The following is an 18,359-nucleotide window of genomic DNA, read 5'->3' as shown; positions in this document are numbered from 1 at the left end:
CAGAAAATAACTGCATCCCAACAGCTCATTGTCACCAGCCCTATTATCTCCCTGACAGCCCGGCACAAATAACGTAATTACTCCTTTTCTCCACCAACACTGGATAATTGATGTGTTATTCTTGACAGTGAGGACTAGTGACTTGGAAAGAGGGGAATAGAGAAATGGTGCTAATTTCACTGGGGTGGACTATGAGTTTAGAATTTGCATACTGAGGAATACTGAGAGTCTCCATCCAGAAGTGAAGATAAATTTGAGCTGTCTCAGAACAGTGGCACAATATAATGGAGCTGAATTGAAATTTACATTTTTTAGATTGCATGTGAAGTTTTTGCTAAAAGAAACCTAACAATATATTATCTAGCTGCTGGAACAGCCCCTTTGGAATGATTTCGATGACAGTGTGCCCGAGGTCTTGTGAATAGTTATGCTAATTTGAACAGCGTGTGGCAAGGCTTACAAAGTGTTATACGTAAACCGAAGGTAATGACGGTGAGACTTTTTTTAGAGACAGTGAGGCACAAAGGTTTTTATGGGAGTGGGCATTATATATTGTTATCACGATAAAAAGTTGCATGTTTCGTTAACCCTTGGGCTGGCTGTATGTGGAGAAAGTTTAATGCAACTGGTTGCATGTTGCAAGTTGCCTGTAACATCAAAAACAATCAACGTTGAAACACGTTCAGTTTATCCACTAGATAGCCAAATTTTATATGCTTTGATCCAATGTATCATTTCACTGTGAAGTGAAATTTCCTTATTTAGTATCATCCTTGTATATTTTTTTTCGACTGTCACTGACAGCCCCCCCCCATCTATACATCTGTCATTTATCTATCTCTTAAGGGTCCTTTACTATAAATTAGAGTTTTTCTTTCTATTATGTGCATGTTAAGCCTTTGAAAATCATTGTTTAATTTACAGCCTAGTTCATGGCTCACTCATCTTGTCCTGGAAGCACAACAAGTTCAAGCTTCTATTTTATTTTCTTGTCCACTGATCTACTGAAATCAATAGTTTGAAAGTTAGTTTGAAAGTATGTCGTTTGATGTGATCACATGATACATGATTGGCATTATGATTGTTTCATGAAACTTTCACATGAGTCGCAGGACGCTTTACATCATGCACTTTAAGTGCAATTTAGTTTAATTAAAGTTGCATGAAAGTTTCACCATGCAAGACTGCCGTTAGAGGTTGCAGTTATTGCTGGCAATAAAAGCACAGTATTTGAAATTCTGTTGAAAGTGCACTTATACTTAAAAACAAATGCATTTGTGTTTGTAACAGAACTGTTGAAGTGGAGATTTTTGGTTAAATTGTTTGTTTGTCATTGAAACAAATGCAAGAAAGACAGATTCGAACCTTATACAGAATGCAAATCCATTGCGAATGTAATTCACTACATAACTAACTGTGTAACTCTTGATTTGTATGGGTTAAAAAGAGATTTAGTCGATGCTCCCAAGTGGTGTAGCTGACTTGAATCCCAAAACTGCCAGGAGTCCAAGGGACCAAATATATAATCTCTGTAATGAAAAAAAAAATCACAGTAATGTGCTTATGCATTGTGTTCAAACTCACAAAACCTGGTCTTGTAAAAATGTCTTAAAGTGTCATTATATACGGTTGCCCACACTTGCTCCTTTATTCTCACTTAGAAGTTCTCTCTGCTTGCTTTTCCCGTCCTAAGAAGTGTGGAATTTGAATGATCTTTTTTGGTTACTGCCTTTGAGGTCATCCTCTTTTGCACTGTGAATGGAGGCATGCTTTGCAATGAAAAAATCGATGTTTTAACAAAAGTAAGTTCATCTGTCTGCCTTAAAATGTAGATTTGCATTTGATTTTTAAATTATTTTTAACGTACCTTTTTATATTTATTGCTTGATGAACTAAATATTTCAGCACAGCCAAGTTACACTCTTTTTTTTCAGTTAAAATATCAAATCGTTTTTACAGTTAGAGTCCACCAGGCTACATTTGTTGTTACATGTGCAGTACTGAAGTCTAACATAAAAATACACTTTCACCGTATTGCAAGCTTTCTGGCACTGCCACAAGTGCAGAGATCCAAGCAGAATGTTTAGTGTGATGGAGGTGGCCCCAGATTATTGAACTGATGCTACCAGAACGTTTACACTCTTGACTGTTTGCTTCTGAAAATGTCAGAAAATGTCATTTGTCACTTGAGGTGACTGGATTGCCAGACATGCTTTTTAATGGCTTAAGCAACAACTTCTTATGTTACTCTGTCATTTGGCATTCACAAACATGAATAAGAAAAAACTATTTTAGCCAAACCAGAAACACACTGAAAGGAAGGAAGTTGTAGGTTATAACTAGAACATTGTGCAGATGTTTATTTATTTTTGTTGATGTGTGATGCAGTTGACACTGTGTGTCCTTTGTTTATTTATCTCAAATGTGTCCTTGATCCCTGTGTTCAAGCGTCAGTATTTTCCTCCATTTTCTCCCTTGCCTGCTCTGTTTTTTCAAAGTACAGTTTAAAAAGTCCATCTGGTCCTGCAAGGCACTGATTAACCCCATTGCCATGGCAACAGCACGCCCCACCCCCCCTTCCCGGACTGTTGTCCCTATTTCCATGGTGTCAGTCTCTTACATACCCCTAGCTTTTTTGGTCAACACAGTATTTAAGAGAAAAAGGAAGCCTCTGGAGACCTGCAGAAATAACTACTGTAGTAACAGCATTTTATTATTATTAAAAGATATAACTGTTCTGTTTATCAGCCTCTTTATTAGTAACCTCACAGTGTTGTTTTAGCAATCCCTCGGTGGAGTTTTAAAGCTGGCATTTTTGGGGGTATTTCCTGCTTAATGGAGTGTGCCTTTATACATTTAAAGTGAGTGTATTGCAAACTGTTTCTGTTTTAGTGAGTGTTGGGTAAGTTTAGGTGTAGAGCAGTTCATTCACTTCCAAATCTGAATACATATCTGTGCTTTAGATCTATTTTGAACTTCACTTTTACTGCTTTAGATACTATGTTTCTTTGTTTTTCGCTTAATAAAAAAGTGCCTACATGATTCTTGGCTTTGGTGTGTGATATTTAGAAAATGCTGAATTGATAGTAGCTTTACATTATGTGGAAGTTCTTCAAACTTTAAAAACGTTTTTCACACTCACAGAAATGGTTTTATTAAAGACCCAAAATGGTTTTCTGTGACATTGCTAAAACGTTTTTAAGTTTGGTTAAGAGTTTGGTTGTGCTACAGTCAGTTGCACCACAGAGGTGAAGGCTGAGTTAAAGTCAGTGTGGTGACACAGCCAGACTGGAGTACAAATAGAAAAGGAACTGGCTTTGAGTCCAAGCTTATTGCCTGCCACTCTTTCAGCCCTCCCTCCCCAGCCTCATTTAAACAAAAGATACCAGCCAGAGGAAAGCAGTCCTTTAGCCGTCCATAAAAGACCTTCCAGGCTGCTGGGAGACGTCTCTGGCCAATCCAAAGCGCTCTTCCCCACATCCGTCTTCTCTTTTGCCATTCATTTCCCAGCTTGAATCTCCCTCATCCTTTCTGCCTCGGTGCCGCTGAAAGTTTGCCATTTTCTGATTTTCAGAGTTGACGCCCACCTTGATCATGAACCACCTGCATGCATTAGTGCTGTTCAAAGATCCTCCAGCAGTCACATATGTTTTTAGTAATCAGAATCGGCTCGGCAGGGCATAGAAGAAAGCTGGAGGGGAATCTAGGTCGATGCACTCCTGTGTTACAAAGCAGGAGGAGATGATGACATACACCAGTCTTGCCAGACCCCCCTGCCCCCCACCAGAGTTTACTGTTTGAAAGAAATTCACCTAAAGCTTTATTTGCAAAAGTTATGTAAGTTGGTGAATGGAGACATCATGGGTGTGACTTACTGCTGAGTTTCATTGTGTAAGCCTTCAGCATTGTATTTTAGGTACAACTAAAACATTTCACAAGGATTGATTTTTCAGTCAGTGTTGCCAATCAACTGACCACTGATCTGTTAAGTAAAACATAACCTGTAATGTAAGAAGTTCTGATAGGAAAAAGTTCTTTGAAACCCTTTTTAAAACCAATAAAGATGACTGATCTTGACAAGAACCCCGCTGTGATTTTGAACTCTAATAAAAGAGACAAACTGCGTTTTAGATGGCTTCCCTAATTGTTTCAGAAAGATTTTGCATATCATAATTATATGCTATTAAAATGGATCAATACTAAACTTTTCACTGCTTCAATAACTCACAGTTGCCTAGTGTCAGATGCTTAGCAAGTACGCTCATAAAACAAGTATATGTCCTCTGTCTGAAACACTCATTTGGGCCGAGGAACACATTCAGCAGACATTACCCTTTAAACTACTGCCTTAACTCTCCGTAAAGTTTAATATTATTTAATCTAGGGAGTTTTATTGTGCGTGCAGTTTCACTTCCAGGGACGTCTGACTTTGAAATGAAGTGTGTTGAAATGAAAAAGACTTGTCTCCGCCCTTTTCTTCTTTTCAACTTCTCACATAGCAGTCCTGTACCTCAGTTTTCCCCTCATTCAATCATTTCTGTCTCTGAAATCTATATGTCTTCTCTTTCTCTTTACAGTAACCATGACAAGCGCAACGTCCCCCATCCTCCTGAAATGGGACCCCAAGAGTCTGGAGATCCGCACTCTAACTGTGGAGAGGCTATTGGAGCCCTTGGTCACACAGGTAGAAGGACATTCTTTGGCCTAGTGCTTCATGGTTGCAAATCAGGCTTAGGCTCGGCTGGGTGGTCTCGGATTGAGAAGAGTCTGAACTGTTCATCATGGCTAATTTATGTTGACTGTTAGTGGTTTGCTATAATGGTTCAGTTGGAATTGAAATGTTCACAGTTTTCCCCAGTAGTGAAAATTAAAATGGCAAGTCAGATAGCTAAAACATTATTAGCAGCCATCTTGAATTGAAAACTTTGTACTGTTGTCTGTTTTCATAGATAACAGAATGTCATACAGTGTCAGAACCTACATAAACAAGTCTATTGAACATTACTTAAAACTCAACCCAACTATCTCAGGTAATTGTGTTATGCAGTTTGACCAAAATGCTAATTAGTGTACATTAACTTCCAGTTCTCTTCACTTCTTAGCTATATTAGCCTTGCAGCTTCAGGGCAAAACTACAGAAGCAAACCTCTGGCACTCAACATGCTCAACTGATTGATTGCTTTTGGAATAAGGAGGAAATTGTGTAAATCTGATTTATGGCTGAAATATTGCTTTAAAAATACAATCTCTGTATCGCTGATTTAAAAAGTTCATTGCTATGATTGCAACCTACAGGTCTCAAGCTGATTCTAAACCAGCTATGAAGTGTCAGAGAGCGTACATTAATGAAGAACTAGTTTGCTTGACAATTGTTTGAATTTTAACCCCAAATTATCCTCTAATCACACACTTACTTTTAAACTCACAGTATGAGCTTAATTTGAAATTCCAGCCATGCTGCTTTCTCTTCTTGCATCTGTTTTTGGCTCGTTAGTGTAACAAGCATCTGGTAGACTGGACTGTTCATACTGTATGGCTGCTCTAAACAAACAAACAAAGGGAAGAGGGCAGCCATCTTCTCAGCATGACTAAGTGGCTCTGTTCTGAGTGGATTGATTTTTATAGCTTTGGTTCTGAGGTGATGAGATTGACTTTGTTCCAAGGAAAACTAAATGAGGCATTCTTTTTTCCCTCCACTCTAATTCCTTCAAGCAATTATGGCTTCATAAACAGCTACTCTTAAAAGCCTTCATTGCCTTAATGTTAACATTATTGACTGGCGCTCTGGTGAAGTGTTTGCTCTAATAGAGAATGTTATTTGCTCAAGAATGAGGGTTGTAATGTTTAGATATCCAAATTTTTGGTTTCTTAAGTAAATGTTGAGGTTGTTAAGTAAAAAGGAAAGAGAGAGAGAGAGAGAGAGAGAGAAAGAGAGAAGGAGAGAATGCTATGTAGATTAGCCAGGCCACCATTGTCACTACCATGGACAGCTCCTCTTGGTCTGTTTTTGTGAGAGACCAGTAAAGCAGTAAAGGATCATTATCTATATAGCATTATTTCATTAGCGATGTGCTGATACTGATGCTGACATGTATAGAATGAAGAAACTGGGACTAGATGCTCCTGGATTAGCATTACAAAGAAATGTAGCTTTTATGTATGTAATATGGCTGGCTTGAATAGCATTTTGAACAAATGCTTTTTATTAAACCACATTTAAAAATAATATTATTATTTCATTATTAATCATGCTAATTTTATACATTTGTTACTGCAGTTCAAAATAAATCCAGTAGACAGCAGCAATGTACTGTTAGTGTAAACTAGTGATGGTGTAAATTAACTAAATTCTGCCAACTAGTCTACCAAGCAGTTCACAGAAGGGGTTCTACCATGTGGCTTACCAAGTGGTACTTGCATAAAGATCACTATACTTACATATTTGAGATGATTTACCAAATTTCTCTGCCTCCATGGTTGCAGATTTTGTACTGAGCATTTTTCTTATTTCCTGATAATTTAAAGTGATTTCTTAGGCATCTTTGCATTTTTAGTTTTAGTGACCATATGGTGCAGAATTTATGATGCATTCAACTAAACCAGTCGTATTTTTTATTTTTGACATTTCACATATATTAATAAATTAACTAGTTGTAATGGTTCTATCTAAAGCCATTTGATTATGAAATGTAGTGTAGTTTAGGCTGCAGTTTGTGTTGAGACAAAGCTCACTAAATAGACAAATACTACTATTAAACTAAATAAATACCAAATAGAGATTCAAATACCATTGTAACAAACAAATACTCAAGTACTGAAGTTATTTGGGCCAGCCCTAGTGTGTAATGATTCATGTGCAGTAAAATTAATAAAAACATTTTAGCAAAGTAACGTCACCTAAATGTTGTGCCCCTCTGGGATACAATAAATGCATTATGAAATTAGTTAAAAATTATTGGTTGCTATTGTTGGATAAGTCATGAATCACTGTAAAAGTATTCGGACAGATGCTTCAGACAGTATTCCTTTCTCTCATTTGTTCCTCTGCTAATCACTAATTTGCTCACACTTTTACACTATGTTTACACTACACTCAGTGGTGAAGATACCTCTCTTTCTCGCCCCATAGAGTTTGTATTTCTCAGGCGTACCACCTCCGTAAGCAGGCTGGCTGTTCTGATGGAAATTCCCTGTGGAATTTTTTGCTAGTGTGTTTCTTTTTTTTGTTTTTTTTTGCTTTTTTTGTTTAGTCCTAGTGTTAGTGGAAATTGCCTCAGCACCGTCTTTCTTTCTGGTCTCCGTGGCTCTGCTCCGCCAAATGGGCTTCTTTAAACGGAGCTGAGTGCTAGGTTGTCACCAACGTTGGTGCGGCCGCAAAACAATAGCTGCGTGCTAATTGTGAACCAATCAGCTCCCCTCAAAGCCAGATTTAAATGTTGCTTCAGTCGTTTGTCCTCCAATATTGCGCACAGGAAATGTGTAATAAGCCAGAACGGCAAGCACAGCTTGAGGAAGAGCGAATGTGATTTAGGGGCGAAAAAAATGAAAGGAGGAAAAATATTTCTCCTCAGAGCCTGGCACTGACTAATACAGCTCATCCAGAGCAAGTGCGGAGCTCAGCGCTGCAGCCCTCCTCCGAACATTTTAAATACTTTATTTGGTTCCACATAGAAGACAGTTTAATCAAAGGATAGCAAATATAAATGAAAAGAGTCCTGCACTGCAGTACAGTTCATTAGTCCATGACTAGCGTTCCATTTCACGGGCAAAGGAAGCATCATCCCTTCCAAACAGCCGTGCTTGCTATGATGGCTCAGATGGAGCAGTATTTTGCAAGCTGTTTAGGCTTTTCTTTATGGAGACTTGCAATTTGTAAGTCTATAAATATGTTCAAGGCTGCTGAAGATTAGGCCGATAAGCTGGTGATTATGCTAGTTTTACAAAAGCGCCCATCAGCGGCTGGTACCTTTTTTAGTGTTTTTTGAGCCATGTGATTGATCCCTATAAATCAAAGGGATGTGCAGTTTTGGTTGTCAAGGCTTCCCTTTGATTTTTACGGAAAGCAACAATGTCACGTGTGTTAAGTACTTTAGGGAAGCCTTCATGTGTGCTGTCTTGACAAAACAGCGCTTGGCCTTGACTGTTAATCTTTTACAAGCAAGTCTACAGTGCAGTCATGTAGAGCGAAATAAATAAAGTGCATTTACAATGAGTGCTGCTGGTTTCCGATGAAGTAGAACATTATTCAACATGCAGTAGACCCTGGATGTGGCAGGATACAAAACATGCATTATATTTTGCAGGAGGGACCTGCAGTTGTAACTTCATAGCGAAAATACGAATCTCTTCATAGTGTTGCAGTAAATGGAACAAAATTATCTGCAAATGGAGCGCTAACTAGTTTCCCTTGCAATTTCAGTCCAATCCAGTGGTGCCTTTGTTGTGTACATTTAATTTCCGGTAGAATCCATCTGGATGCTTTAGACTGTAGCTTCTGAGATATTCTATTATAATGCAATGCTGCTGCCTCCTCTGACAGTAATGGGTCCATCACAACTGCATCACACGTCAGCCAGAACTCATCTCAGCTTCGTTCCCATTGTATTGCCTAGGCCATTCAGATCGGGCCTGTGTGACTGAACTCCAAACCCAGTGGCTTGCATCCACAGTTTACTACTGCCTTCCTTTGTACATGAGTGGGATTTTTCACCACTTAAATTGAAGCAAAAGATACTCTGCTCATTACTCTTACACGTCTTATCGCAGTGCATATCCATTCACAATGTGGAATGTATTCTTTTCCATGTTGTGAACCACCGGGGGAAAAAAAATTGCTACATTTTATTATAAACATTTGTTTTCTTATTCTGTTCTTTCCATTTTCTTGAAATATTAACCTTGTGGCCTAAATACAATAGACATGGGGCATAATCAGTTTAGCCAGTGATTAACTGGCTAAAAATGAAATTAACAGCATTCTGTGGACAGCTAGTTTAATGCCAGTTTTCAGGGGTGTTGGATCAGTAAACTGCTTCCTATCAAATAACTTGGAGAAATGGCCCACTATACACATCTTTTCTTATGCACACAGAGGTCAGAATGAGCTTTATTTTAAAAAGTTAATGTTTGATGTTATTGGTGCCTCATTATGCCTGCATATTAATCAGAATCTCACATATCATCATCATCCTCCCCACTCCAAGCTTGACTGAACTTCCTTGATGCCTTGATACCGAAAGGACGCACTATTGAAATGGACTAACAATGCCCAGTGTATTCTCACTTCACTCACTTCACTTCTCTCTGGGTGAAGAAACAGGACACAGGTACAGAAGTGCTCCCTTTAGCAAAAGCTTTGTTTGTGGTGCCATCCATGCTCTAAATATTCCTCCCCTACTTTGCAGTATTATGACTGTAATGATTGCTGTCATCACCACAAAATATAGGATCTTGTGAATTTTAAAGTCTAGTGTAAGGCCGTGTTTCAGAGGTGCTATTTAAGTCCTTTGCAACTGTAGTTTACATACATTAAGTGTTGTTGTACTGAGCACTCGTATTTGGACTGTGGAAAGAATTACCTCTTAGGTTGACAATAAATGAATCTAACTAAGTTAACGAATTTACACCTTGGTGCTTAATGTCAACCTTTTGTTTGAAGACAGTATCTGTCAATGTACTAGACCTGGAAGCATTTTTGTAAGCAGACACTGCGTGAAAATGTCTAGATGTAGATGGGAATATTATTCTTCTTTGAGATCCTATGAATGAGTGGACTTGTGTCTCTTGTGTGTTGCTCAGTAACCTTATGTGGAATATTACTTACTTAAGTACTTAATTATAGCCAAAATCCATATCTCCATCTTCCAGTGCTCCCTGGAAAGTGGAATTTGGAATGTGCTGACCTTATTGTCTTTCTTGGACATTTTAGTTAACTCGTGAGGAAGTTGTGATAGATATTCTGAATTCAGCCATCAGTGCGAGTGGTCAGTTTCTGTCTTTACCTAATATTGAGACAATGCTCACTCGAGTTATTGCCTGGCCCACGCCATTGTTTTAGCTCCTGATGGAAGGTGTGTGGCTTTCGAGGAGGTGGGGAGACGGTAATGGATTTTTCAGTGCTATTTTTCAGGATACTTCCATTGGGGCTTTGAGGAAAAGCAGTTCTGTTTAGAAGAGAAGCCACCAGCACTGCCTCCGCTGGCTGTTTGTCTGTCCCAGCGGCACCATTCTTCTTTATTTGGACTTTCAGAGGAAGCAATAAAGAGCAGAACTAAATGAATCAGCCAGACCTCTCGCTTAAAGAACTACTGATGTCAGCTAATGCAGATTTATAGAGGGAAATTGTGATCTAAAGCAAAAACACTCTTCTAATGCCAGGGCTAGGCTGTTGTTGTTTAGCCAAGAGGAGTCTTTGTGGGTGGCATAGGCCGAAAGAAAATAAATTGCCATTTGAAATTTTATTAACGATGTTTGAGCAGGTGGACATGCAGTGCTAATCAGAATGCATATTTGGACAGAATCCAGCAGCAGACGTTTCCTTACTTTCAAAAGCAAGGACATTGTCCCCTCATGTGATCACGTTGACCATTGTCATTGAGTTGAATTATGAGCTTCAGTACAGATTTTCAACTTCAAGGACAAAACTCTCACATATTAAATCTGCCCTTGTGATGTGTCTCCAAAGCCTGTAGAAGGCTAAAGAGTAATGCAAATGCATTATGTCTTTTAGAGCGTTGGCCATGTTGGTAAAAATGTCAACCAATGACATCAGAATTTTTAGCTTCTTAAAATTGGTATTGATCATAATTTTCATATCGATCAGTCCCCAGTAACTACTGTGATGTGGGTATCCTTTATGGGCCATTTGGGCTGTTTGTTCATTGCCAACTAGCTGTTTTTTCTGTGGGTGAATAAAGTGCTCAGGAGCTCCAGTGCAGAGAAGCTGCACTTTGACAGCAATTTAGAAAATCTCTCAGTTTAGAGAGTCCTGGAGTACGTTTTCTTTGGGGGTGCTGTTGGACATTGGCCATACTCTAGAAAATAACAGATGAGTTTTCCCTTTTTCTGCTCATGCTGTTTTCATCCTTTCTTTTTCTGTATTTTTCTTTACTTTGTCTCACTGATTCTTTGATTCTCTGTCTTCCGTTGGTCTTTCTGTCTCTCCTACATTTCTCACAGTTTCATATTCATATCCATATTTGTTTCTTCTAAAATAGTCTTAATTGTACCATTTGTTCAAATTTGAAATGTTTTTCACTTCTTATAGCTTAATGTGACTTCCCTGAGATCAGTCTTGCTTTTTTTTTTCTTTTAACTCTATCTGTCTCTTCCCTTTCTCTCTCTCTCTCTCTCTCTCTCTCTCTCCATCTTTCCCTTTCTCTCTGTCTATCTCATTCATCCCCCCCAACATTCTTTACCTTCTCCCCCCCTCCATCTCTGTCCTGAGGTAAATTTATGCAGTCAAATTGATTTATGGCAGTTTCTAATTCAAACAATAGTTCAGCGTTTTCAGGCTAGGCACAGTTTTAAATCATGCTGCGAGAAGCGGCAGCTAAATGTCAGTAGATGTGTCTGGGCTGCTGAAAAAGCGTTGCTTTTAAAGTGATGTAAAAGGTGACCATTTGGCAGGGGCTGGCAGCGCTTCAAGGTCGTGACAGGAGGAACAGGGCACAGTTGAGAGGGTCCATCTGGGTGCGTCCCGGACTCTCTCTGGCTTTCTGACTCACTTACTCACTCACTAGCTTAGTGTATGCCTGGAGTTCTGCTGAACTGTCCACTGCCATATTGTTGTCCAGAGTGGATACACAAAGTGTGACATCATCACCCTGCACCAGCTGCCAGTAGGCAAACTCACTGCCCATTCTGCAGCCGTGACACAATATTGACATCAGCTCAAGTCCTTCTGTTCCACATATTTGTTCATCTTACAAACCCACGTGCAAACTCCTGGTCTTTCAAGGCCATTTCATGAAAGCATTTTTTTTATAACTGCAGTTATCACAAATAGCGATAATATGTCTCATTGAAAAAACAGAAGTTCTGTTGGAACTGCAGATTGTAAACATTCAGACAGAATAAAAAACACTTTTTCTGTGGTAAGTTTGTAAGTTGCTCTTTTTCCATGTTTGGTCATTTCTTGAAAACAAACACAGAAAAATCTGCTGCAACTGTCGAAAATAGAATGTAAATCAGATATAATTTATTGCTCACTATGTAATTAAATATGTAATAATCCATAGACTACCAAAACAACAGTAATAACAGCAACTCCACTAAATAGATCTTATATCTGTGAAAACACAAACCTACTGTCCTATTGCATGTTTACATCAATCCTTTTTTCATAATTTGTGTATGAATAAGCATTATGAACAGTGTTATAAAATCGTAATCTACTACAGTGCTATGAACCTGATGGCCTGGTGGTTTAAGAGCAACTACTGCACTGTAGTAACAATATTTATTATGACAGCTAGGCCTTTTAAAACTCATGCTTGTGATTTTGAGTTTGTGCTGATACGATTTAACCCTACTGTAAAACTGTTCAACTGAAGCTGTCCCAATTCTGGCTGTTTTTACCCTTTCTTGAGTATTAATGCCTGATAAATTTGCTTGCTACATGGAACATAGTGCAATAAATAAACTGTAAATGCTAAATTTGCAGACTAATTAAGCTATTGAACAAGCAGTATACACTTTAGAAAGATATCCAGCAGTGTTAAGTTACGTAAAATGTTGTTGAATGACTAGAAAAGAAGTGCCATTGTTTATTATTCTTGTCTGAGGTGCTTATGTAATGTGGGGATTGGGGGGATGATCAGTCATCACTTCACTTGCGCTTATGTGTTGCTGACATGTTACTTCTAGTGTGAATTCCAAGTCATGCCTACTTAAAACCACACACTTTATTTAAAACCCCAAACACAAGTGGCATGGTACTGATTCCGTGGTATTGGGCTGAAAAAGAAAAACTTGGCCTTTATGTGTGTATTATATTTCTAATGTAATGATAAATGACAGTGTTTCTGGCCGTAGAGGAATTTCTGTGGATGTACGTAATTACTATGAGTCGTAGGTGACCGTAGGTCAACCACTGACACTTGATGCAACTGTGCTGAAACCACCAGCTTATCTTATGGATTAGACTGCTGTCTACTTTGCTTTGACCTGTAGTTTGTTAATGAAGCTGTTAAGGAGGCAACGGAATTGCTTTCCAGGCAGTACAGTAACTCCTCGATTCATAGAACAACTGATGTGGAGTCAGCCCTTTTACACGAGGGACATTAGTATTTTTTTCTGGAAAATCACACCATATAGGGCATGATTTGAAATACAAATCTGGGATTTAGTCAATCCATCGAAGTCTGTCTTTGTTGTTTGGCATGCCTGCAGAAAACAGTACATTAGTAAAGCAGCAGCCTTTGCTTTTAAGTTTCAAGTGGTTCTCAATGAAGGGGATTATTAGGCACAGAAACACTGAAAATACAGCTTCCTGGCTGGTTCAGATCTATTTTTGGTAACAATGTTCACAACAGGGACCATCCCTGATAGATCAGGATTTTATAGTGAACTTGAATAAGTGGAATGAATCTGCCATTATACTTGGAAAGGACAAACTCATTAATTTCCATTGTTAGAGTAAACGTCTCTTCTTTGTTGTGACTGCTGGGGTTAACACTACTTGCTTACCTATTTGTAGTACAGTTGTAAAGGTGTCATGTCCCAGACTTTTTTTGAGTCAAGTCAGTTGCCACAGACCAAGCGACCACAGTATCAGCCTTTGCTCGATTCGGTCTGGCAGTGGCCCGTTCTGGTACCATGACATCCATGAAATAGTGTAAGAATGTAGATCTTAAGTACACACTTGTTTCTGCATGAAATTTCAGAATTGTTTTTTTTTTTTACTGCTGTCAGAGGAATTTTGACTGAGTTTCCAAGCAGAAACAAAGCTGGAAACATACAGACACCCTTTTTAATGAATGAGTTCAGCTGCTTTAACGTAGACTCACTATTAAAACAGCTGTTTAGTTTCACACACAGCTTATATAATTTCCTAAGAAAAGCATTTCTAGTAGAATGGGATGCTCTGTAGAAGCCATACACAAGCCCAAAATCACCATACCCAGTGCCAAGCATCGGCTAGAAGGGTATAAAGCCACCCATGCAGTGGAACTGCATTCTCTGGAGTAATGGAGCACTGTTTAATACCTTTGGAATGAATTATATAGGCCAGTTATTGGATAAGCTTTGTGCATTCAGTTATAGTAATAGTGACCGAAATGTCGCTCTTGTGAAAGAAGCAAAAGTGAACCCTAGGCTTATTATTTAGTTGTTGATCATAAGTCTTATTATTCAGTTTCTACCAGAGATTTTTCAGTGACTATTTTGAAACATTGTAATTTATGTATTAATTGCAATGAGGAATTGTGGGCCTGTATATGGACTCCTAGGATTTAATTGTGGGCCTGTATATGGTCTCCTAGGATTTAAGGGGCTGATATAGGTCATTTATTTATATGTTTACTAGTTTAAGTTCGAAGTTTCCTTAAGTTGTACTGTGCGTATGTGGACTCTTCACTTTTGGAGGCCTTCTCTGTAAGTTGACTCTGCAGCTTTGCTCCTGGGTTTTTAGAGGGTTGACATGTTGACAGTGGAGTGTCCTAATGGTCATAGAAGACAGCAGGGAATAGAGGTACCAAGTTACAGCATCAGTGAAGTGATCAACCATTGTCTGGCTTCCATACGTCATCTCTACTAGACTAATTGCGATTAATTTGGACGCCTCTACATGCAGAGAGGGCGAGAGAGCCATACAGAGAAATCCAGCTAATTTCTCTTGCATTAGATAAATGAATCAGAATGATATGTAATGATGTAAATAGATTTTGAAGCATATTTTCATAAGAAAAGATCTTAATTTCTCGCCGTTTTCCCAGTGGAAAAGTGAAGATGATGCTGGAATGTCTTGCTTTGTTTTCAGGATAAGACATACCTGATTGATGAGATTTCTGAACTGGCCTAGAAGTTATAAAACTATAGGATATAGAGATATATAAATTTAACAAGATGACAGCTCCGGTGGCTGAGAGATTGTGCTGATGTGTATACCTGTACACTCAGTGGTGGGTGCGCATTCCATTGTTATATATAATAGTTCTCTTTTGAGCTCTCTTGCTTCTCTAAGTGCGGTAGAGGAAGATGTGCACATTTTTAGGTGTGATATAAATTAGCTACACTTTAAAAAAGATGGTTCTTCAAGGGTTTTTAGTAAAGACAGTGTTTCTGTATAGAACCATGAACACTCAAAGAACCATTTGCATGCTTAAAGAGTTCTTTGCATTGTGAAATGGCTCTTCAGTGTTGTACAGTGTGCATACAATGTGTTGTATATAGGTTCTGTATAGCACTAAAAGGGTTCTTCTATTGTTACAAGGTTGATGTTGTAACAGTAGCAGAACATTTTGCCCTTTTTGGTGCTATATAAAACCCTTTTCAAAAAGGTTCTATATTGAACTGTATACAGCACCTCCTGCTTCAGTCTGAAGGACTATTTAATGTCACAGAAAACTCTTTAAGCATGCAAAGGCTTGAATGTTCAGTGTTTTATGTAGAACCATTGTCTTTACTAAAGAACCCTTGATGAACAATAATATGTGTGATATATATAATCCATTAAACAGTAAAAGAGATGTAAAAAGTAAAAGCTTTATATCTGAGGAAAAAGGACCACAGATTGTTTTGCGTGTGTCTGTGGGCCAACAATCTTCCAGAATTTCAGCAGGGATTGCATTACAATGCATTTCCTTTTAACACCTAAAAAAGGCACTGTCCTTTTCTCTCCTGTCTCACAGCAGAAGGTTTTGATGATTTGTTCTCGCATCAGATTCCAACTTCTTCCTGATTGGCTTAAATATAACTCAGAGTAACTATTCCAGTAGCTCTTTCAGCCTTAGCAAATTACAGAAAACACAGAGTGGCAATTCTTGTCATTATTACTTAATGATTTAAATGTAATTATACATTTACTTTAAAAAAAAAAAAACAATCCCCAATTTAGTCGTTCCACCCACTAGTTAAGACTCCCCCAGTCATGCAGTACCATCAGCGCTAGGAGGGTGAAGACTAGCACAAGCTTCCTCTGAGACCTGTGAGTTCAGCCGGCGCATCTTTTCGAACTGCCGCTAACGCAATATCATTGGACAGCCGAATGCGCTCGGAGGAAAGCCCAACCACCAGTTCTGTTCTGTTAGCTAACAGACGCATGCATCGCGTTGGATGATGGGGGAAGAAGGGGGGCCATCCTATCCACCCAGAGAGCGAGGCCAATTGTGCTCTCTTGGACTCCCGGCCACAGATGTCTGCAGCATTACCAGGGATTGAACTCGCGATCTCCTGATGATAGGGCCAACGCTTAGACGGTGGGGCCACTTGGGAGTTCCAGAATCTGTACTTTTAACCGTATTACTGCCCACATTTTTAGTGGGCTATGAGTGAGAATTGTTTTATTTACTATAAAGTTACACCATGTTTTTGCTAGCACCAGTGATAACACAAGTGAATTATGAGGGTACCTATTTTTATTATTGACCACTTGAACCTGTTATCAGGGCAAAAAAAAAAACAGCAGTCAGAGGAGTTACCACATCAGGGGAGTGGAAATCTAGGTGCCGAGTGTAAAATTATTTTAGCCATTTTGGGCATCTAGAACCGGAGCTTTGTTTTTGTTACTGTTCACTATATAAAATATGAGGAAGGATTCCTTTCTTGGTGGATGCACTATATTCTTTCTGAGGGCACGCTCATTCAGAGTGCAGTTCAGATTGATAAGCACTAATTATTGTTTTCTTAAATGTTTTGTTTATTGTTTTGTTTATTGTGGCTTCTTATTCAATGTTTTTTTGTTCAAAAAGGCAACACAAAATTTGCAGATTTTTAATTTGTTGAAACATGTTCTTTACTAATCAAAATAAATGCAGCATCACTCAGAAATTGTGTTATTAATGGAAAAGAGTAAGTAAACAACAGAAATATTTACAAATATTTACTTTTTTGCATTTGCCATAAAGGGTTTAACTCATTCACGAAGCTTTTGGTAACAACAGGGACGCTCAGTACCATTTAAGACCAGTACCCTTCTTTAAACCTGCTCGCTTGCTCTACCCTCTCTGCTTTAAACCCACGTTTTGTTGTTTTCATACACTTTGACACTTATTAAAGTACCAGCAAACCTTTATTAAATCAGACTCACAGTGGTATTTTGGCTTAGGGCTACAGGTCTAGTTGAGAAGTGCCTTACACTTGTGAGAAAACTATGAACAGTAAACACACTTTTTCACTTCCTTTTCTTCAGGTGTAAAGGATGGTATGGATCTGGGGAATAAGTAATAAAGAAAGCTATTTCATCTTGCTCAATCCCACAGTGTGTTTGTGTGTGAGAGGGAAAGAGTAAAGCTATTTCAGATATGAGCAAGACGGTGCAATTGTTTCTGCTGTCAGCTTGGATGATGCAGCATAGAAGAGGGAATAGAAGTTGTTGGCGCAGAGAGCCAGAACAAGGCCTGCCTCTGACATTGCTGGAAACAACAGGGCCATTTAAATAAAGCAGCGCTCAGAGATACTGCACTAAAGCAGCGGAACCCTGCTGCTACTGTACACTGACCTGAAAGCACACCCAGGCATTCTGTCTCCTTGTCTGTCCATATCTCTCATGGACACTCATAGACACACATGCTCAGTTGCACATTAGTCTCAATTTCGTAAGCTCTGCCCACAGAGGTGGCCTTACTATTTGATTTAAGATGTGTCTGAAAGTGACACTTTCGCTGGCTGTCCTTACTGCCATGTGTACATATGTTATATGCCTCTTTTTTATTAGTACAATGGAAAATAAATGTTTTCAAGCATTGCTGGCTCTGTTCTCCGTGACTAGTTCACAGTATTTTATTCAGAAAGTATAGTTTATTCAGATTTAGTAGTTGGTAAATATAATATCCTTGCATGTTTGCCACTTTGTGTCATGAGATCAAGCAAAACAACAGCTGTGGTTGGTCGTTTTGACAGTCATTTAAAGTTCCATTCTTATCAAAGTAGGTGGTTCCTGACTTCAGTGAGTGACAAAACTCGTTGACGAAGTCTGGCTAACTAAGCTACTTTTCACTTGTATACGGTCACATAGAACAAATATAAACACAAATTAAGGTGGGTTTAGACAGCATTCTTGGTCAAGATCCACCCATCCTTAGATGGTTGCTTAGCCCAGCTGTTTGAAATAGCAAGCAGAGAAAACAAGCTTCAGCTGGAGCAAGCCACATGAACTTGCACTCATCTCCTGTTTGGGAACACTTTACTTCCCAGTCAAG

At 38.8% G+C, this 18,359-nt stretch overlaps 1 protein-coding gene across 3 annotated transcripts in view; it reads left to right on the top strand.

The window, feature by feature from the left end:
* The window catches only part of ctnna2 (catenin (cadherin-associated protein), alpha 2), a 550,144-nt gene that overhangs the window by 27,535 nt on the left and 504,250 nt on the right, over positions 1 to 18,359 (top strand). For all 3 annotated transcript variants that reach the window (XM_036583115.1, XM_036583114.1, XM_036583112.1), the window contains exon 2: positions 4,578 to 4,684. In XM_036583115.1, the coding sequence (XP_036439008.1) occupies positions 4,583 to 4,684 (102 nt within the window). In that variant the 5' untranslated portion in view covers positions 4,578 to 4,582. The remainder of the gene's footprint in view (positions 1 to 4,577; positions 4,685 to 18,359) is intronic.

This window comes from Colossoma macropomum, unplaced genomic scaffold (assembly GCF_904425465.1).
Source record: "Colossoma macropomum unplaced genomic scaffold, Colossoma_macropomum, whole genome shotgun sequence".
Lineage (NCBI taxonomy): Eukaryota > Metazoa > Chordata > Actinopteri > Characiformes > Serrasalmidae > Colossoma > Colossoma macropomum.
Note: the sequence above shows the minus strand (reverse complement) of the source record. Positions and strands in the feature narration are given on the sequence as shown.